This window comes from Phascolarctos cinereus, unplaced genomic scaffold (genome assembly GCF_003287225.1).
Source record: "Phascolarctos cinereus isolate Bilbo 61053 unplaced genomic scaffold, phaCin_HiC Scaffold_7;HRSCAF=346, whole genome shotgun sequence".
Lineage (NCBI taxonomy): Eukaryota > Metazoa > Chordata > Mammalia > Diprotodontia > Phascolarctidae > Phascolarctos > Phascolarctos cinereus.
The window spans coordinates 188,627,632-188,650,298 of record NW_027556180.1 but is presented as its reverse complement, the minus strand read 5'-3'; the positions used below and the strand labels follow the sequence as shown (position 1 = coordinate 188,650,298).

The 22,667-nt window shown below is 34.1% G+C and overlaps 1 protein-coding gene across 1 annotated transcript in view; it reads left to right on the top strand.

Moving 5' to 3' along the window:
- GBE1 (1,4-alpha-glucan branching enzyme 1) overlaps window positions 1-22,667 on the top strand; it is a 279,718-nt gene that overhangs the window by 236,417 nt on the left and 20,634 nt on the right. The window contains 3 exon segments of the mRNA XM_078147433.1: window positions 4,571-4,719; window positions 4,721-4,756; window positions 6,276-6,407. Coding sequence (XP_078003559.1) covers window positions 4,571-4,719; window positions 4,721-4,756; window positions 6,276-6,407 — 317 coding nt within the window.

Sequence of the window (22,667 nt, the reverse complement as noted above, 5' to 3'; positions counted from 1 at the left end):
AAAATGCTTCATTCTGTATTCAGACACCATCAGTTCTATCTCTGAGGATGGATACTATTTTTCAACATAAGTCCTTCAGAATTGTCTTGGATCATTATATTACTGATAGTAGCTAAGTTGTTCACAGTTGGTCATCTGACAACATTGCTGTTACTTTGTACACAGTACATTTCACTTTGCATCAGCTCATGCAAGTATCTCTAGGCTTTTCAGATAGCATAATCACATATCACACCTTGTTCAACCATTCCCCAGTTGATGGGCATCGCCTCAATTTCCAGTTCTTTTGGGATGCAGACCTACTGGTGATATTGCTAGGTCAAAGGGTATGCAATAGTTTTATAGCCTTTGGGCATAGTTCTAAATTGCTCTACACAAAGGCTGAATCAGTTCACAGCTCCACCAACAGTGCATTAATGCTCCATTTTTCCTGCAACTCCTCCACTTTTGTCATTTTGCTTTCTCTCCTATTAGCCAAATTAATAAGTATAAGGTAATATCTCAATTGTTTTAATTTTCATTTTTCCAATCAGTAGTGAGTTGGAGTGTTTATTCATATAGCTATATATAGCTTTGGTTATTTCACTTGAAAATTTCATGCATTTTGATCATTTACCATTTGTGGAACAGCTCTTATTTTCATAAATTTGACTCATTGCTGTATGTGTTTGAGAAATGAGGCCTTGATCAGAGAAACTTGCTTCAAAATTTTTTTTCACATTTACTATTGCTAACTGTATTTTCCTCCAGCCTGTTGTCCCCCACTCCCATTTATTCAGTTCTCTCCTTTTACTCTGTCCTTAAAAGTGTTTTACTTCTGACTACCCCTCCCCCAATCTGCCATCTTTTCTATCATTCCCCCTCCCCTCCACTCCCCCCCTTATCCCCTTTCTCTCCTACTTTCCAGCAGGGTAAGGTATACTTCTATACCCAATTGAGTTCATATGTTATTCCCTCTTTGAGCCAGTTCTGATGAGTGTAAGGTTCACTCACTTCTTCTCACCTTCCCCCTCTTCCCTTTCAATGTAAAAGCTTTTTCTTGCCTCTTTTATGTGAGGTAATTTACTCCATTCTACTTTTCTCTTTCCTTTTCTCCCAGTGCTTTCCTCTCACCCCTTAATTTTACCTTTTTAAATATCATCCCTTCATATTCAGCTCACACCTGTGACCTCTGTTTATATAGTGTGTGTGTGTGTGTGTGTGTGTATGTACACTGTTTATATGTGCTATCTTATACCCTAATAATGAAAAAGTTCTCATAAGTTACAAATGTCATCTTCCCATGTAGGACTATAAACAGTTTAATCTTATTAAGTCCTTATTATTTCCCTTGCCTGTTTACCTTTTTATACTTCTCTTAAGTCTTGTATTTGAGAGTCAAATTTTCTATTCAACTCTGGTCTTTTCATCAAGAATGTTTGTATGTACTTTATTTCATTGAATGTTTAATTTTTTCACTTGGAGAATTATACTCAGTTTTACTGGCTAGGTGATTCTTGGTTGGAATCCTAGCACCTTGGCCCTCCAGAATATCATCTTCTAAGCTCTCTTAGTCTTTAATGTAGAAGCTGCTAAATTTTGTGTTTTCCTGACTATGGCTTTTCAATACTTGAGTTGTTTCTTTCTGGCTGCTTGCAGTATTTTCTTGCAAGATTTCCTTATCTCAGAATTCTGGAATTTGGCTATAATATTGCTAGGAGTTTTCATTTTGGGATCTCTTTCCGGAGCTGAGAGGTGGATCCTTTCAATTTCTATTTTACCCTCCGGTTCTAGAATATTAGGGCAGTTTTGATTGATAATTTCTTGAAAGATAATGTCTATGCTCTTTTTTTAATCATGGTTTTCAAGTAGGCCAGTGATTTTAAAATTTTTCTCCTGGATCTGTTTTCCACATCAGTTGTTCTTCCAGTGAGATTTTTCACATTGTCTTCTATTTTTTCATTCTTTTGGTTTTGTTTTATTGTTTCTTGATTTCCCATAGAGTCATTAGCTTCCATTTGCTCCATTCTAATTTTTAAGGAATTATTTTCTTCAGTGAGCTTTTGTACCTCCTTTTCCATTTGGCCAATTCTGCTTTTTAAGGCGTTTTTCTCCTTATTGCCTTTTTGGACCTCTTTTACAATTTGGCCTAGGCTGTTTTTTAAGGTGTAATTTTCTTCAGTATATTTTTGTGTCTCCTTTACCAAGCTGTTGACTTGTTTTTCTTGATTTTCTTGCATCACTCTCATTTCTGTTTCCATTTTTTCCTCTACTTCTCTTATTTGATTTTCAGAATCCTTTTTGAGCTCTTCCATGACCTGAGACCAATTCATATTTTTCTTGGAGGCTTTGGATGTAGGAGCCTTGTCTTTGTTATTTTCTTCTGAGTATGTGTTTTGATTTTCCTTATTACCGTAGTAACTTTGTATAGTTAGAATTTTTTTTCTGTTATTTGCTCATATTCCAGCCTATCACTTAATTTTTAACTCATTTTTAAAGTAGGGCTTTGCTTCCAGGGTGGAGGGTGCACTGATCCAAGCCTCAGAGGTTTTGTGCAGCTGTTTTCAGAGATACTTCTAGGGACCTGTAAGTTTTCAGTTCTTCCAGGGTGGTATGATCTAAGGAGAGATGTTTACTATTCTTTGCTCTGGTGCGTGAGTGACTACAAGCACTCTTTTCTGTCCTGGACCTGTGAGGAGGGTCCCTGCTGTACTGCAACCACAGGTTCTGGTGTGCTAATGTTTATTGATTGATTGATTGAGAACATAACCTTAAAAGTAATGACATAAAATTGAGACTTAGAGTGTAAATGTGAAGAACTTCCTTATAGATCATATAAATTAATAATTTGGCAATTTGTCCCCAAGAAATATGAATCTAATTACACTAGCTTTTTCAAACTATTCTATTTCTATCATGGCTTTTCATATTTTGTTGTGATTTTTTTTGGATTTGTGTTTCTTTCTCATACTCCCTATATGTTTCCCCTGATTCTCACCAATAAGCCTTAGTTTATCTAACTTTGGGAAGTAATTAAGACAAAATTTCAGGTGTATAATCACTGGGTTTTTATGCAGAATTGTATAAACATCAAGTTTATTATTTCCCTATGTACTAGACAATGCAATAATTATTAATGACAAATTTCTGCCTGGAGATGCTTTAGGGCATATATTACACTAAACCCAATTATGTTTTGTTTTTTATTTTTTGTTTTCTTAACTGTACCAATTTATGGGCACTGTTTTAGGAACCTCAAAGCTTTTCTTAAGTTGGCCATCATTTGAGATCCTTCCTAAACCTTTTGAAAATGTACTTTGTTTTTTATCCATGGATACACATTAACTTCTTCATGTTTAGGAAAAGAATTTTAAATAAGATTGCAATTAAAATGTATTCCTTCTGTGCAATAAGTAGAGATCCTGTAATTCTAGAGGCATATCAGCTTGCCCATAAGTAGGTCAGTGAACCAATAATAGTTCATACACTTTGAGAAATTGATAGGAATATATTTTATTTACCCTTAAGTTGACTTCTGGAGTTGGGACATAGGTTATTGCAATAAGCACTCACTCTAGTACTCCCTGCTGTACCATCTGTCACATCTGTGGATACTCTGACTATAGTTTTCTAAACAAAAATTAGGGTATGTAGTCTTTGAAAGGATAGTTCTTTTGCTAAGACACATTAATGAAGCAGTTTCTGTTCTTGAAATCACAGTCTATTGTAACCACAGCTATAAGGACTATGGGAGACTATTTTCCATTTCTACTAAATTTTCAAGAATGCTCTCATCATTTTCTGTACTTTTAGTATAATAGTAGGTTTGCTTTTTTTCCCCCCTCCATAATTGTTAGAACAGTGTTTGCTTAAAGTGATGTTTATTTTGAGTAGTAAATATATTCCTGAAAGTTATGTGTAAATTGAATTATATTTTAAATGTATCAGCAGAGATCCCTCATTTATTTGTTTCATTCTTTAGAATTGCTCCACATTGGAATTCTTTAGTGAGCAACATTTGTATATATAATACCATTTTATATCTTTATAAAGTTATACAATTGAGTGGCATAACGGAAGCAAGAAATGAGTTGATTTTTGAAGAGATACTCTGACTATTGAGGGAGAAAAGAAAACAGAAGTGGGAAAGTTAGAGGAAGGATAAAGCATATGTTTGGCTCTCAGGATGGAATACAGATTTTTTTCCAATGAATGGAAGTTTTTATTGGTATTAGGAGTGTAGGAAAATTTACATTGAATAATACCCAACATGAGTTTGTCTCGTTCCTATTTTCGATAATTCCTAAGTTCTAAATCTGAAATCAAAAAGCAAATGGATGAAATAGATCTGAGGGGGAAACAATGGGAAAAAATAAGGGTCCTTTAAAAATATTTTTTAATCTACTATATGCAGAATTTTTTTATTTATTACATCCATTTTTCTAGAGATCATACTTCTAAGAAATTATAGCATCTATTAAATTTTTAAAATCTTTTTTCCTGGGTTTCTTTCTTTCTTTTTTTTTCAACTGAGGTTGAGCTCATATGTATATTTACTTCATAACATTTACAGATGAATGTTTTTATGTAGGTAATGAATTTGGCCATCCAGAATGGTTGGACTTCCCGAGAAAAGGAAATAACGAGAGTTACCATTATGCTAGGAGGCAGTTTCATCTGAGTGATGATGAACTCCTTCGCTATAAATTCCTCAATAACTTTGACAAAGATATGAATAAATTTGGAAGAAAGATTTGGTTGGCTTTCAGCACCTCAGGTAAGCACCATACAGAAAATTCTCTTCTTTAGTCATCAGTGGACTATTTAGAATAGTATTAATTTTAAATCTATATACAGATCTTTTAAATGACACTTCTTTATGCACTGTATAGTGTCAGTGACATGAATTAAGTTGTCAAAACTTGTCACTACATTCTTTCCTGAAAATAATGTGAATCCTAGACAGTTTTGTCTCTATTATTACAGGAATTTTTTTTAAAAAATTAGTAATTTTCTTTAAAATTGTTTAAAATAAGAATTTAAAACCTCATGTAAATACCATTGTACAAATTATTGTGAAAATACCTTAAGGTTTTTTTTTTTTACCATTTCTCTATAGAATTAATGTCATTAAAAAAAATTGATGGTATACATTTTCTATTTGCCTTTCCTTTTTCCTGGTTGCAAAATTGTCACTTCATTAGTAGCCATCATTCCTGAACCTTAGTTTGTATTTTTCACGAAATTGACTCATGATTGGAACTGGATTGCCAGTTTTCAGTTACATCAGTTATTTGTTCAAAGAACAAACAAAATTGATACATGTAAATTTTTTCCCAGTGAAAAATTAATAGTTAATCATTTTCTTTTATAAAGGCATGATTTGAGATTGCTGTTTTGTTGCTTTTACTTTAGTTTGTGTTTTTCAAAAGTGAGCTGAAAATCTTCTATATTCAACAAAATTGTCTTCAACATCCTAGTCAGAAATGCAACTGCATTTCCACAGAAATGGTGAAATAAAGCTTCTATTCTACAGAAACATTACTGAACACCAAAAGAATTAGCATTTACTCTAAAACATTATCGATTCTAAGTTATCAAAAATTGGACTTTGATCCACAAGGCAGGAAAGATAGAAAAATCTCCTCTTAGAAACAAAATTTGAAATTACCATTAGGAAACTTAAAGTGATGGACAGTTATCTGGAATTTGAGTTTTTATGCTCTGTATTTTGAAGTTTGCAAATTTAAATGTATATAATGAGTTCAGGTTCCCATTGATATATAACTTACATAACTACTGAGAAAGGTAAAAGTCTTATTATGACATAATCTCACATTTATTCTGTCATGAAGATAAAAACAGAATAATCATTTTAAGTCCCTGAACAAAAAACAAATCCAAGATTAAAAGCCTTGAAACAGATATTTTAAAAACATCTCTTCATATGATTGTATTTATATAACGCCTATACTTTAAAATGAACCATAACATATAAGCAACAGATAATTGTGTAAAATTCTGTTTCCTTCTTATTGCTATTATTGTCATAAAAAAGACTTGTGAATCTTTTCTGAACCTTTTTTTTTAGCATGCTTGTAAGATTTTTGTTGATGGAATTTATTTCAAAATTGTAGTACATTTTTTAAAAAAGCAATACAGTATTTAACATTATTCTAGTAAAATATAAGGCTGTTGTATTGACAATTATAAAAGCTATTTTTTTCATTGCTAATAATTCAGTTATAGAGTCATTTAAATATTTTGAAGGTAATATATGTTTTTAATTCTTGTAGGCCTTTGTGAGTGAAAAACATGAAGAAAATAAGGTCATTGCTTTTGAGCGAGCAAATCTCCTATTTCTCTTTAATTTCCATCCAGAAAAGAGTTTTACTGATTATAGAGTGGGACAGCATCACCAGGGAAATATCCTTTCATTTACTACAAAATATGTTCATCTGAATTATTTTTTCTTATAATTATTTATAATAAATATGAATACTCCAAAGGTAAGAAAAGACCCTTGACTAAAAATCAGGCTTCCTGGGTTCTAGTACTACTTCTAAATGTACAGTCTTGGGCAAGGCAATTAACTTCTTTGGTACTTAATTTTTTCTTTTGTAAAATGAGAAGGTTAGGATAGATCGTCTCTAAAGGTCCTTTTCTAGCTATTGTACAGAATTATTTATGTATATATAATTTATATGTATATTTATATATTATTATGCAGAATCTAAGTGATTCTATGAGTCTGAGTGTTGTTGATAATCATCTGTCTCTTTGGTTGCTAAGTATAAATTTCTATATGCAGAATTTTCTGTGACTGAATTCATTGAATCACATTTACCCTACCTCCTTTATGTTGAACAGAGCAGGAACCTGTGTGATAGTACTTGGTTCACAGATATACTCCTTCTCACCCTAACTTGAAGATATCATCACTGTTTAAAGCCATAAAGTATCTCCCCAGAAACCTTCCTCACAATGGGTTTCTAAAACAAGATGTGGGAACTTATACACTGTAGTAGATAATTCTCTTTAAAGAAATAATTATGTAGTAAATATTACCCTTATTCTACTGAAAGGTAAGAGCAAAACCTAATATATAATGCCTGTATATCAGTTGAGATTTATTGAAGTATATGAGTTATTACTCTTTACAAGTAGGAATGTTTAATTTATTATATTAGTATGCCCAATGCCTAGCACATAGTATCTGGCACATAGTAGTAGCTTAATAAATGCTTATTGATGGATGGATAGACTGATGGACTTCAGAGATGGATCTCAGATGCATAGTTAATACTAGAGTTCAAATGCTACTTATATCTGGATTCCTTGGCAACTACTAGATGAAGGACACATTTCCTCTATACTTGTATGATTAATTCTAATCCTGCCCCAGTCTTCTCCCTAAACTGTCCCTTGGTAAAAATTGTATTTAAAAAAAACCTGTTTCTGATGTCAGTCCTTATCAGTGAAGCCTCAGCCCTTCAGATGTACTTGAAGGTTTAAGAACATTAATTGGTTAAGCCATATATTCCAGGACTCATGGACAGTCCTTTTTGAATATTAACTGGTCAAGTCACAAGAACTTAGTTCTTAGTCTTTTACATAGTCTTGATTTTGTTTTTGCCTTAGTACATGTTTAGTACCATCAGTCGATCAGTCAACATTTGTTAAGCACCAGCTATGTTCCAGGCCCTGTGCCAAGCAGTAAGGATACAAAAAGAGGCAAAAGACAGCCCTTGTCCTGAAGGAGCATACAAATCTAATGGGGCGGAGGGTGAGGGTAGGGAGCAACATACCAACAGAAATATACAAAGCAACTTAGAGGTGGGTATCTACTGTGTAGAGGGAAACCTGTGAACTAATTCTTATAATGAACTTAAAGATGATATGTAACTTTTTACTCTTGGAGATAGCAATTATCTCAGTGTCTCAGAATATTCACCTTTGATAACTAACCAAAATCTTCAGAATGACCTTTGGCAAATACTACTGTAATGGCAGAGGAAGAAAGATGTTGAAAAAAACCTTTTGCAGAATTTAAAGGAAAAACAAAACTTAATGCATTTTTGAAAAGCAAATTTATGATGGCCATGCTTCCAAGAAAACTATCAGTTCTTTACATACAATAAATATGGATTGCACTGAACCAATCTTAATACAGAAATTTCTCCCAATTGGGAAAGAAATGTCTCAAAGTAAGAGTTTCATTTCCAATTTCAGAATACTATAAGTAGTAGTAATATTAATAACAACAATAATAAAAGAGTAATTCATCACTTGTTCTCACACTTAGGGTAGAAATGCATATGTTGTGGAAAATGGATGATAGTGTTTTTAAGAAGTTGCACGGTATACTATAAGGGATAATTTCAGACAGGCCGGTACCCTTTAATTGTTCACTGAGGGATTTCAAAAAAATTCATATTCACATATACTGATCTGCCTAGGAAATAATAGCATACACACAAGACTAATGTATTACAGCAAAGAAAATGTTAGTTCTTCTTTGAGTATGGCATCCATTCTGATTTTTGAGAAGCAGAATCCTGACAATTTACACAATGAGCAGCTCTAACCACAAAGCAAAGAAGAATCATTATATGTGTACAGTGTGAAAAGGAGAGTGGCGCATTTGGACTCGTCAGGCTTTCACCCGGTATGTAATAATCACTGCCAGCACCATCTTCTTTGAATAAAGAAGAGCAGTAGTACCTATTACGCAGTCCCAAAACCTAGATGCATATAACTGATTATTTGCATCCTCTGCTCAGGAAAATAAAGTATATTTTATGCTTTTTTTAAAGGGTTTCTCATGTTTGCATGTGCTGCTATTTCATAAATAGACCCTTAGAGAAGTAGATTTAATGTTTCTGACATTGCATTAACAGAATCATTATTTCATATTTATAACTACCTTCCTTCTGCATAACTTAGTATAGAAGACAAACATTGACTGAAAATGAAAATTATAAGCCCCTAGGAGACAAGAACTGCCTCTGTCTAAATCACTATGAATAGCATGATTATTTGTTGGTGTTTTCAAAATAGGTTTGATACAATTGTACGGAAAATTGTACACATATTCAGGTCATAAATAGGCTTCTTCTGGGCTACTCCATATCTCTGTGGGATGAAAACAAAACAAAATAAACTTTATATTAATGATGGTAGTGTCTGTTTCCCATAGATTTTTCATGCTAGTATGTGAAAAGTTGAAAGGTGTTCATGTGGATTAATTTTAAAAGCCTCACATTAGTTAGAGCTTATTCCATCATATGTAGTGTTATTCTAAAATCCAAAATTCTGAGCTTGTAGTTAATTTTTAAGATGTGTGTATTATATTCTGTTATTTTGAGACCTTAAAAACTAAAACATAAGTAAATATGTGTAGTAAAATCAGTCATGATTGCTAAATTATAAGTCCTTTATCAAATGGCATTTAAAATTGTCAAAACATTAAAATATTAAGGAGAGTGATCCTATTAGTAATGGCACATACAGGGCATGTGAATCTAGGGCAAAAAGATTTGGAGCCAAAGGCATAGATGAGTATATAAAGTTAGATTTGAACTAATATTTCAGAAATATTGTCATTAAAATGCTGCAAGATGTGCTTTTTAAAATGTAAATTAAAGCTTTCTGACATTTGCAACCTGTACCTAGAGTTGCTAATGAGCAAATAAGGTCACTTGAATGAGTCACTTAAGTGTGATTGCTGAAAGCCCAGATGTGGCTTTGTAAGACTCCTTTTGAAGTGCAATTATGTAACTGTGCCTATCTGTTAGAATTCATGCTTTATGGAACAAATGAAGACAAAGAATTTAATATCAGGCAAATGCCATATTTTATCAAGGTCCTTTATGTGTAAAGGTTAGTTTCTGAGGTAAAGATACTTAAATGTAGCCTCAAAAACTACAACATTACTTAGTATGAAAACAAATACATTATTTTAGTGCAAGATCACACTTATGTAGTTGTTACTGAATACATATGTGTCATTTATTTTTATTTTATAGTGAAAGTTGAAGGAGAGAACTCTTATTTAAGTCCATAAAAAAAGAGTCTTACCTAGTTGAAATTTTCATTCTTAATGTCTGCTTCTCTAGAAGCTTTATTTCTCTTGCCATAGCATTGATATGGCTGAATAGCCATCGTCTGTGTCAGTCTTCTCCAGATTCAAGATGGTAGACTTTTAAAAATTTTTTAGAGATCCTCTTAATAAATTTGCATTGTTTGTTAGATTATTAAGGAACTATTGAAAGAGGAGTAATCTCTACTTCCACTTGTCATAAAGAGCTACAAGATTTAGTGGTGTACACACATCTTAAAAATGAACTACAAGGTCAGAATTTCGGATTTTAGAATAACACTACATGTGATGGAATAAGCTCCCTATTGCCTTTAGAATCATGTATAAATTTCTCTGCCCTTCACAACATTATTTCAACTTTCCTTTACACTCCCTTTTTCACTCTTCTCAGTGTAATCAGACTGGCCTTCCTCTCTGGTCCTCACACAACAGTCCATCTCCCCCCCCGGCAGTGCCTTTACACTGGCTATCTCCTATGCCTGGACTTTATTCTGTCCTCGCTTCCACTTCATAGAATCCCTTGCTTTGTCCAAGACATAGCTCAGGTATTACTTTTTACATAAACTTTTCCTCATCCCCTCCAAATTCCCAAGGAAGAGAATATAGAGAAATTAGAAAAGAGGTTCCATAGCCTTGGAGGCATACTCACAGTTAGGGAATGTGATGTGATTGATGAGCCAGAAAAGGAAACTAGGAATTATCAGGTAGCTAGGAGAACTAAGAAAGCTGGAAAGTTCTAGAGTTTCTTAGTTGTCACATTACAAAGAGGGCAAAAAGGATTATCATACATGATAATTTAGATTATTATAAATTTTGAGAAAATAATTTCTTTTTTTTCCTTAATTTTTAAAAAATTTTTATTTAAAGTTTTGAGTTCCAAATTCTATACCTTCTTCCCTCCCTCTCTCTCCTCTCACCTCCCTGAGATAGTAAGACTGAATCCAAACTTCACAGAACAAATCCCCTTAATAAAAGGATTTGTTCTGTAAAACTTGGACCCGGTCAAAAGGTCGCACCCAAGGATGTAGAAGGCCACATGTGGTCTTGAGACCACAGGTTCCCCACCCCTGGGCTAGATCATCTTTTTTCACATTTTTTTCTTGATACCCTTGATACCCTTGAACTTTTGTTCTTCCAGGTGGATTTTACTATTTTTTTCTAGCTCTATAAAATAATTTTTGATAGTTTGATATAAATCTGAATAAAATAATTGAACAAATTGAATAAGGAACTGAACAAATAAATCTGAATAAAAGTGAATAGATTAATTTAAGTAGAATTTTCATTTTTATTATATTGGCTTGATCTATCCATGAGCAATTAATATTCTTCCAGTTGGTTAGATCTGACTTTATTTGTGTTTATATAGTTCCTGGGTTTATAGTTGTGTTTATATAGTTCCTGGGTTTGTCTTGGCAGGTAGGCAAGTATTTTACATTTTCTACAATTATTTAAATGGAATTTCTCTTTCTATCTCTTGGTGCTGGACTTTGTTGTAATATATAGAAATGCTGATGGTTTATGTGGGTTTATTTTGTTTTCTACTTTGCTAAAGTTGTTACTGATTTAAAGTAGGTTTTTAGTTGATTCTCTAAGGTTTTCTAAGTATAACATCATATCTTCTGTAGAGTGACAGTTTTGTTTCCTCATTGCCTATTATAATTCCTTTAATTTCTTTTTCTTCTCTTATTGCTATAGCTAACGTTTCTAGCACAATATTAGATAATGGAGGTGGTAATGGACCTCTTTGCATCCCCCTGATTGTATTGGGAATGCTTCTAGCCTGTCCACATTACAAGTAATGCTTGCTGATGGTTTTAGATAGATAGTACTTACCATTTTAAGGTAAGTGCCCTTTATTCCTATCTTCACTAGTGTTTTTAATAGGAACAGGTGCTGTATTTTGTCAAAGGCTTTTTCTGCATCTGTTGAGATATTCGTATGATTTCTCTTGGTTTTGTTTTGGTTATGGTCAGTTATGCTAATAGTTTTCCTAATGTTGAATCAATCCTGCATTCCTGGTAATGTATCCCACCTGGTCATAGTGTATGATCCTTGTGATATATTGATATAATCTCTTTGCTTGTATTTTATTTAAATTTTTTTGCATTTTTAGTCACTAGAGAAATTGGTCTGTAATTTTCTTTCTCTGTTTTCTCTTCCTGTTTTATGTATCAGCATCATGTGCAAGAACAGTTTCAGCTGAGTGATCAGGTCTGAAACCAGACTGGAAAGAGTTGAGACATAATTGAAAGGAGAAGAACCAGAAGCAATGAGTGTTGCTGTTGTTGTTGTTGTTGTTGTTGTTGTTGTTGTTGTTGTTGTTGTTGGGTTCCTCCCCTTCCCGCCCCCCCCCCAGCAGTTGAGAAAAGGATTCTAAGAAAGAGAGGAGAGATATAAGATGATAAATTGAGAGAATGGTAGGGTCTAGCCTCTTGGTGTAGCACTCTTGATTTGTGTCTAGATGACCTGTTGAAAGATTTTACATAGATAAGAGACACATGTATAGGTAGTTACCGATGTTTTCCAAGTTATCATTTTTCCCTCTCCAGTATTAATAAGATCCAAACTTGGCTCAGATTCCTATAGTCTAGCCACTGCTCAGATTCTTAAAATCTAGCCAATAGCTCACTAGTGTTCAGACTCCTTAAGAGTCTGCCCAGTATGATGGATGTTCTAATAAACTTGTCTTTGGCTGAAAGAAGGCTTGGGTTGAATTCTTTAGGCAGGATCCACATGTTATGATTTTGGGGTCCCAGCACCTCTGAACCACTAAACCTCAATATTTTGTTGGCCCGAATGGGGAAACTGCCTAACCCCAAGTTCTTCTCCAGCCAAGACTGGAAGGTATGTAAGCCTCTCACCCCCCATCCCCACTTTCTTGCTCTGCAGTTGGGTTTGCTCTCCAAGCACCAGGACTTGGAGGTACTTTTTGGGCAGACAGTTATGATGCTGTCTCTCACTCAGCCTGATGCTCACAGCCTCTCGGTCTACTGGTTGGGTTAGAGGCCATGGACCTGGGTACACCTTCCGCAGCACAGAGGACAAGGATGGATTCCCTATCTGGAAGCATATGCCCAATTCTGTCACTTCTATCTGTGCTAGGGAATTGTGGAAAACTGCAGTTGCTTTTTGATTCCCTGAGGCTTACTTACTCTCTTTCCTCTACATCCCTGAATCCTCCTTCATAGAGATTACAGGGAAAAATTAGAACAGCTGAAAACATTTTAGCAGATTGTAGAGATTTTGTAATCTATTATTAAGGAGTTTTGAAATACCTCTTTACAACCCTGGTTACTCCTTTCTCCCACTCCCTTCCCTTGAGGCAAGAAGGTATCTGTTAACCCCTCATTGGAGAAGAGAGTTTCACCCTTTACCCCTCACCTTTGATTTTACCCTCCCCCACCTGGGGAAAGAAAGGAGGGGGAGGGGCAGCAGCTATAGTGTGGACCCCTCTGGCAATGGCCTTGGGCCCTAAGGCAGCCTTTGCCTGGAAGCATCACCCAGGTTCAGCACATCCTGCTCAAGGTAAAGAAGCTAGCCTGCGAACTTGGGTAAGCATGCTCTTTTAGAGCTGTAGTTTTAACTATTAATGATGAGGTGTTGATTTTCTGTATAAAGTAATTTGGAAATGCATTTAACAAAACTGAAGTCATCTGATTGGTAAATGGGTTTGTTTCAAGTTTCAATTTGGTGAACTTTTTATATCAGTTATGTCAAGCAAGTTTTCATAATTTGGTTACCACTAAAATAATTTGGCTATTGTTGGTTATTGTCTTAATGTGTGCCAAAAAGCTTGTTTAGGTTTGGGCTTGCTGAGAATTTGCAAGTATATAGAAATAATCTCTAATGGTTGGCTTTTTATACCAGGGCAAAGTTAAATTTGACATGTAAATCTTGGAAAAGTTTTTCCTAAACTGTGATTAGTGAAACTTGCTGTTTGAGGTAAAAGCTTACAGGATTTTATTTTGAGTTGTCTGATGGATCATAATAATCCATCAATAATCAATAATCCCCCCATCTAAGACAAATGCCACAAGCTACTCAGAGAGAACGTGATACTGGTGGGAAGTCAGCATCGGGAAAAGCTGAGAGGACAATTTTAACCTCAGTCTAAGATGGGATCCTCCTGGGTCAGTTTCTCCATTATGTTACTTTGAACAGGAATGTTACCCACCTGGCTATTTCTAAGTCTGGCTATGAGGTGGATTTGATACTGCGTGGTTGGAAAACTGAATTATCTGAATCCAAAAAGAGCTAAGGATGTTTTATCCTGTCATATCTGGGCCCTGCAGTCTTTTCTGTGAGATTTGTGTCTTCTAGACTACAGGCTATTCAGCTGCAGTTGGTAGCAAACAGCAGGTACCAGCCATGTCCCCCTCCCCCCCCCAATCATTCCCTGGATGCAGCGTGTGTTTAGGTTCTAGTCAACCTCCTCTTTGGGACCCCCTCGAGACAGGGACAGCTCTATGCCCCTTGCCAGCAGGAAGCAGTTTCAGAAGCTAACACCTTTGTCCCTTACCCCAAAAGAATTTGGGTCTCATTTGTTTAAGGGGAGAATGATGAGGATGGGATCTAGACCCCAAAAAGAAAAAACCCTGGACTTTCCCATATGGCAAAATCTCTGGAGTTTCCCGGAGTTTATAGTCCCATCATCACTGCACTTCATTGTGGCTGTTCTTTGTTATGTTTTACCTCCCTATAGCCCCCAGCCATTTCCCACCCTTAATCCTAGCTAGGCTTCATTTACCCTTGGCCACATGCTCCAGGTCCCAGGTGTTCTGTTCACCCCAGCTTACTAGCCACTCCCATTGAGATCCTGCTGAGACCCCTCACCAGTCACCCCAAACTACTTGGCCACTCCTAGATCCCTAATTTTTCTCTATATAAGGTCAATCTTGTCTCTGTTAAGGTGCTCAGATTCTTATAATGTAGGCATTACTCAGATTCTTAAAATCTAGCCAATAGCTCACTAATGTTTAGACTCCTTAAGAATCTGCCTAGTATGACAGATGTTCTTTGGCTAAAAAAAAAAAACAATAATAATAAGATCCAAATTCTCTAAAACCATAGGTTACAGAATGTTCTCACCTGCAGTGATTGAAGGAATTAAATGTTCATCTGGTAGTTCCCATACCAGTGACATTACATTTCTAGTCTATTACTAAAGATTCTTCCCCTCATGCCTATGACATCTTCTTCCATACTTCTTATAGCAATATTTCAGTGCCATCACTGTTATGTCTCCAATATTGTGGATCTTATTTATTTACATTTAGTCTGAACCAGATGTTTTTCTGCCCTTTGTTCTCTTTAGTGCTGTTTATATTTCTTCATAAGCACATCTAGGACTTTGAGTCTGGTGGTTTTATTGTCCTTAATGCAAAAATCATTTTCTTATAATAAATTTTATAAATTCTTTTCTACTTTTCTTCTGTTATATATCCATTTTCACCCTTAAATTCCCTTGGGAACACTTTACTTAGTTGAGATATCTTGCCAAATTTTCATTTAAATGATTTTTATGCTTTACTGTCTCTTTTTGATTTATGAAAATATAGTATTCATAAGTGTCTGTCATCATTCATAATAATTTTACAAATGAGTTTGTATTCCAAACTATTATTGTCTTTGACAGCCATCTTTATTTGGCTTTATTTGGTCAGATGTTTGGTAAGATACTTTTTGGGTTCTTTTGTTGTCTTTGATCATCAATTTACATACATTGAACTTCTGGATTAAAATTATTATTGTCATTGTTAATGTCATTTCACATTTTTTATTGTCAATTATGTATTCAAATAGTTCTGGATTAAACTGTTTAAATAGTTCCATTTGTATATCATATTTCTTTGTTATTCTTGTTTTTTGATCAATGGTCTGACAATACAGAGAATTGATTCACAGATAACTCCAAAATTATTAATATGTGATCAATAACTGTCTACACTGCATGCCAATTCTTTTTTTTAACAAAGTGTTCATGGTAAAATGGCATAAGCTTTCTGTGTATATACATCTTTTTTTCCTTAAACCATTCTTTCCCATATATTTCTCCTATCACATTTCCCTGACTTTGCTTTGATTTTGCATCAGAGTCATAAAATATTAGAGTGTATGTTGACTTAGTTGGGAATTTCTCATCGAGTCTTCATAGGTAATCCTTAACTTTTCATCTTTGGCAATTATATTCTTGCATAAAGTGCTGTTATTTTCTTGGTAGTCTTTTTGCAAAAACTTGTCATTAATATAGCAATACATGATGACTAAATATCCTGTGAAATAATGTTTCTTGTTGTCTCTGAATACGCAATAAGATACTCTTATTAATTCCTTTCTTTGCCTTTATAAGAAGCATCTGTGAGCCATTCTTCTATTTAACTCTAACTTTTCTTTTTCTTCTGACAGCATTTATAGTAAGGCTGTCAAGATTTATTTGATTTGGCTTCTCTAGCATGTCTCCTTAGACTTTGGACAAAGAGCTCATATTTAAAACAACATAGTAGTCAAAATAAAATTTCTAGGTGGTCTAAAAATTCTCTTAATCAGTCTTTGTTGTTTCCTTTCTCATCACTCTGTTAACTTCTCTGCAGAAACAACTGTGGTCCATAAAGGACTGGAGCACTTTTTTAAAAATTTTTTTATTTTTTTTTAGGCAGTTGGGGATAAGTGAGTTGCCCAGGGTCACACAGCTAGTAAGGGTTAAGTGTTTGGTCTGAGACCGGATTTGAACTCAGGTCCTCCTGACTTCATACTTTTTTTTTTATTTTGTCATGGCCAAAAAATTTACCAGCAGTTGATCAGCCTTTCTCTACTTAGGTAGTTCGTTCCTGAGTAAACAAATTTATTTGTTATTGGGCCAAATTCAGAGCCTTCATAGCATGGTAGAACCTGTCATAGATTCAGTCATATAAGTCATATCCAACTCTTCATGACTCCATTTGGAGTTTTCTTCACAAAAATACTGCAGTGCTCTGCCATTTCCTTTTCCATCTCATTTTACAAATGAGGAAACTGAAGCTTGTAAGTTGCCTAGGGTCACACAGTAAGAGTCCTAGGACAGACTTGAGCTCAGGTCTTTCTATTCCAGGTCAGTCCAGTGCTTTATCCACTCTTCCACTTAGGTGCCTACACTCTTCATATGCATATTGGAATGGGGAGAGAATGGAAGTAGAGAGGACCTTTTGGAGGTTATCACATTTTTCCAGGTAAGAGTTAATTATGGCATGAAGTTTAATAGTTACCATGAGAGGGGACTATATAAAAGATGTGGGAGTTTAATAGGAAAGACAGTGCAACTGGTTGGATATGGGAGTGACAAAGGCAAGACTCAACATGACTTCAAATAACATCAGTTGAGTGATTCATAGCTTTATAGATTTCAGGGCTAGAAATAATCTTAGAAGTTGTCTGTCCTGACTCCCTGTTTTTACAGATGAAGAAATTGAGGTCCATATTTGGTGACGGGATTTGCCCAAGAACACATAGCTGATAGTAATGTATAATAATTCCAAATATATAATAAGGAAGTTACCTATTTACCCTACTGTGTCTAACTGCTAATTTCCAGGTCGTCAAAGAGGATTCATAGTACAAAGATCCAGCTCATTTTTTCTTAGGAAGAGGAGCATATCTGTGAAAATACTATAAAAACAAATTAATGGTTACAAGTAGAAATTTATAATAATTTATTATTATATATTCTATTATAATATATTATTTTATTACATTATAACATAACATCAAAATATTTTATGATTTTATTTTAAAAATCCAGTCATCCTAGGTGCTTGACATTGAGTGATTTAAGCCGAAGTTTTGACATCATTAAGATATAGCTGTTTCTTTCTCTGATTTCTTTTTTCCAATTTTAAAACATCAGAATTTTAGGATATCTGAATTACATTTCTTATGGAATAAGTTTTAAAGCAATTTCAATTTCAGGATTAGTGTTATTCTACAATAAATCTGTCTTAGATACCTCAGGAAAATTTTTATATATCTATCAAATGTACCATCATCATACATGTAAAAAACCTCAGATTCTGACTCAATCATTTTAAATTTTTGGAGTTAAATTTAGGTGATTTTGAATCTGGCTTGTGAATCTGGCGAGATTCATATAAGCAGTTAACTATAGGCAAAAGTCTGGGAATCACAACTATCTAAATTGAACTCCAAAGATTTAAGATACGGGGAAAGAAGAAGGTAAGAAAGTTAGTTAGGTGGTTCCCAGAGAAAGGAAGTGAGGTACTATGTTGTACCCACCCATTACAGTGGATAAAAACAAAGCTTGCCTGCTTAGGAATTTTGCCTGGGGCCAGTTCTGTTACTCTCCATGATGAATTGTGGCAGCACAAAATGATACTGTGAGAGTGAATCTCTCTCTCATTTATTTAAAAAGTTAAGTGTGGGGGAACTTATTAAAATTAAGATAGGTGCATTTTTTAAAAATAAATTTTAAGAAAGATAAAGGTTAACCTTATTTCAAAACTAGAAATATGAAGCTTTCAAAGTTTTGAGAAAATTAACAGTTGTACTTTGCATAGTCATTAACAAATCTGAGCAAAAGCCACTGATAAACATGATCTTCATAAGTGGTCTTTCATTACCAATTACTGTGTAAGAGGAGAAAGAAAATTAACAGACTAACCATTTGAATTGACAAGAAAAGTTCTTTGAATTAATGAAGCAATGAAATTCCTTCTTTGGTTTAAGTTTTTAATTCTTTTCAATTGAGATTTATTTAAAATACTTTACTCCTGAGTTTATAATCATCCAGCTAAACTCCAGTGGCAAGAGGAAAGTACTTGCTTAGCTATGGCAAGAAGATGTATGAATATTGCCTTGGATTTTCAATAAAGAGGAGAGAAGGTATTCGTCAAAAGCACAGACTACAAGACATAGATTGAGTAAGAAGTTATACTTGCAATATAACAGAAAACTAACTCCAGGGAACAGTCTCTAAAGAAAAGAAGAAAATACCAAATTTGACACCTGATACTGTTATTAAAGGTTAATAGCAAAAAATAGTTTTAAACATAAAAGAAATGAAAACCAAAAAACTTAAGTAGTAAAATGTTAAAAGATTCAGGGTCTCACCCAGAGCTTTGAGAAATATCTAGTTACATTGTTGTTGTTTTTGATAGAATTGTATAGCATTTATCCTGGAAAAAGATGAAGTTGCTATCCAGTTGACTATAAAATACATATTAAAATATACTATTAACAGTGATTAGAATCCTGTCAGCAGCAAAGATGATCAGAAAGGAAAAGGAAACAAGGACACCAAAGCTAGAAATAGTCAAGGTAAATATATAAATAAAAATGCAGTGGGAAAAAAATAAAATAGATCCAATAAACCCAAGGTTTTTCTGATCCTGTTTAGTTGTCATGTCCTGGCATAGGCAATGATTTCATAATAGTAATAATTTATTCTGTTTATACCTTCATCTGATTTTTTTTCCTGCTTTTCTTTTCCTTTTTCTTGTGTTATCCTTTTGACTTAGATGAATGCTATGTAGCTGTAAAGTAGGGATCAAATAATGCTTTACTAGAATCTAAATCTAATCTGAATTAATAAAGAATGTGTAGGTAATATTTACACCAAGGTTATGGAAAAGGAAAATACTCATTCCAGAACAATTGTATATTGGTCTATTTGGTTTTTTTTTTTTTTATGGATGGAGTTATTCTGGCTTTCTTTGGAGACTATAGCCAGAAAAATGAGACATTATAAATAATTTCATATAAGTTATGCTTTTTAAAAATTTACTTAGAACTTATTATCATCAAGTTAACAATTTTATTGTTTGAGTCCAGTATCTTTGAATTCTTTTGGATGTGTATACAGCAACAAAATTAAGTAAAATTAAAAGCAGTAGGAAGTTTTTTTGGTTGTTTCTTTGATAATATTTGATAAATCATAAATCAAGTGGTTTATATTGGGGCAGTTAAAATTTTGTAACCATCTGGTCCAAATAAAAACTCCTAAATCAGATAGCCAAGTATTCTGATTAAAATTTTATCCCTCCCTCTTTTTTTTTTTTGTAAGGCAGTGGGGTGAAGAGACTTGCCCACAGTGACACAGCAAGTGTCAAGTGTCTGAGGTCAGATTTGAACTCAAATCTTCCTGAATCCAGGACGGGTGCTCTAACCACTGTGCCATCTACCTGCCCTTTTCTCCATTTTCAAAACAGAGCAGTATTGCAATTCTCATATCATTTGTGATTTGTTATTATTTAGTAGCATGTTCCTTTAACATGCCAAATAGTTAGCTAATCATTTACATGCACGAGAGCGAGGGCTCGAGCACACACACACATACACGCACGCACGCACACACGCATGCACCCCACTGCAGTCCATTAATTACTCTAGTAAATAATTACAGCATTTTCATTTGATGTTACCAGTCTTTTTGGTTTCATTGGTTCCTTTGGTTTTCTACATTATTCTTGTTCTAAAAATGTATAGTGATGACATCAAGGTAACAGGAATCAGGGTTTATTTCAGTCTGGAATCAGGGCTCATATTCTAAGTCCTTTGTAGATGAAATAGAGTCCTCCTTAACTATAATAGAAGAATACTTTTGTTCCATACTTAATTAAAATGTGTAGTTGTCATTTAAAGTTTTAATGAAGACAGCATTCACAAATTTAATTCTCATGTAGCTCTTGCATAAAGATGGAGCTTTCAATTAAAAAAAGTTTTTATGTGAACTGCACATTTTGAAAGAATACATTCTTCTTAAAGGAAATTGAATTTATGACATTTATAAAATATATTTTCATTATATAGAGTATAAAATTTAAAGAAAATAATTCTCAAGCTTCTTCATAAGTGTTCCTCTTATTTTAGAAATACTGTAAGAAACAGGGATTTTTTAAAAGCTGGATTAACTAATAAACTTAAATAATTTTACTAAAATTAATTTAGTTATAAACATCACATTGCTGTAAATAGTTTTTAAAGAATCATTAAATGTCATTAAATATGTGCTTTAGGCACCATTGATGAATTATTAAATTTAATGTATACTGTAGATCATAGAGGCAAAGACTGAAATGCCTAAGGGAGACATTCTCCCAACATTCATAAAATATACAGCAACTTACCAGAAGTCTTTGCTGGTACTAGGTTTGGGAAGGGACCAGAGAGAGCAACTAAAAGTCATTGTTTATAATATTTTGTGGTTCATGACAATATATGGGTAATTTAGACATTTATAAAATGAAGGGACAGATTTTCTTGCTGGGGCTACACAGGTATAACCTAAGGCTTTGTAGATTCTTACTGATGATAAAAAAGTTAGGTAACATGAAAAAGAAAGGATTTTTTTAGGCTATATTCTCTCCAAAGCTTCCTAGCTTAAAGTTCCCTTATATTATTAAATACATATAAAGTAACCTCAAGTTTTATAACACTCTTTTTTTTTCTTTTTTCAAAAAATCAGTTTAAAAAATTCAGGTCCATATTTTCTTTCTCCTGTTTCCTTCTTTACCCATTTAGAAAGCAAGAAAAATACAAGCAGTTGCAAACATGTACAGTCATTCAAAACAAATCCCACATTGGTCATATCTATTGCACTCAGAGTCCATCATTTCTCTATCTGAGAGTGGGTGGTATGTTTCATCATGAGTCCTCTAGAATTGTGGTTGGTCAGTATATTGATCAGAATTACTAAGTCTTTCAAAATTGTTTCTCTTTAGAATATTATTTTATAAATTGCTCTCCTGGTTCTTCTCACTTCACTTTGCATCAGTTCATACAAGTGTTCTCAGGTTTCTTTGAAACCATCCCCTTCATCATTTCTTTTTATTTTTCAGCTTATTTATTCATTCATTAATTCATTTACTTTTAGTTTTCAACATTCACTTCCACAAGATTTTGAGTTACAAATTTTCTCCCCATCTCATCCCTCTCCCCACCCCAAGATGACATTCATTCTGAATACCCTTTTCCCCAATCTGCCCTCTCTTCTTTTCCCTCTCCTTCTCTTATCCCCTTCACCTTCTATTGTCCTATAGGGCAGGATAGATTTCTATGCCCTATTGCCTGTATATCCTGCTTCCCAGTTGCATGTGAAAACAATTTTTAACATTTGTTTTTAAAACTTTGGGTTCTAAATTCTCTCCCTTCTTCTCTCCCCACCTACCCTCAAGCAACTCGATACAGGTTATACATGTGCAGTCATGCAAAACAGGTCCATAGTAATCATGTTGTGAAAAACTAACTATATTTCCCTTTATCCTATCCTGCCCACCATTTATTCTATTGTCTCTTTTGACCATTGTCCCTCCTCAGAAGTGTTTGCTTCTGATTACCCCCTCCCCCAATCTGCCCTCTATCATCCCCCTGCTCTCTTATCCCCTTTCCCTCTATTTTCCTGTAGGGTAAGATAGATTTCTGTATCCAAGTGAGTGTATGTTATTCCCTCCTTAAGCCAAATCCAATGAGAATAATATTCACTCATTCCCTTTCACCTTTCCCTGTTTCCCCTCCACTGTAAAAGCCTTTTCTTGTCTGTTTTATGTGAGATAATTTACCCCATTCTACCTCTCCCTTTCTCCTTCTCCCAGTATAA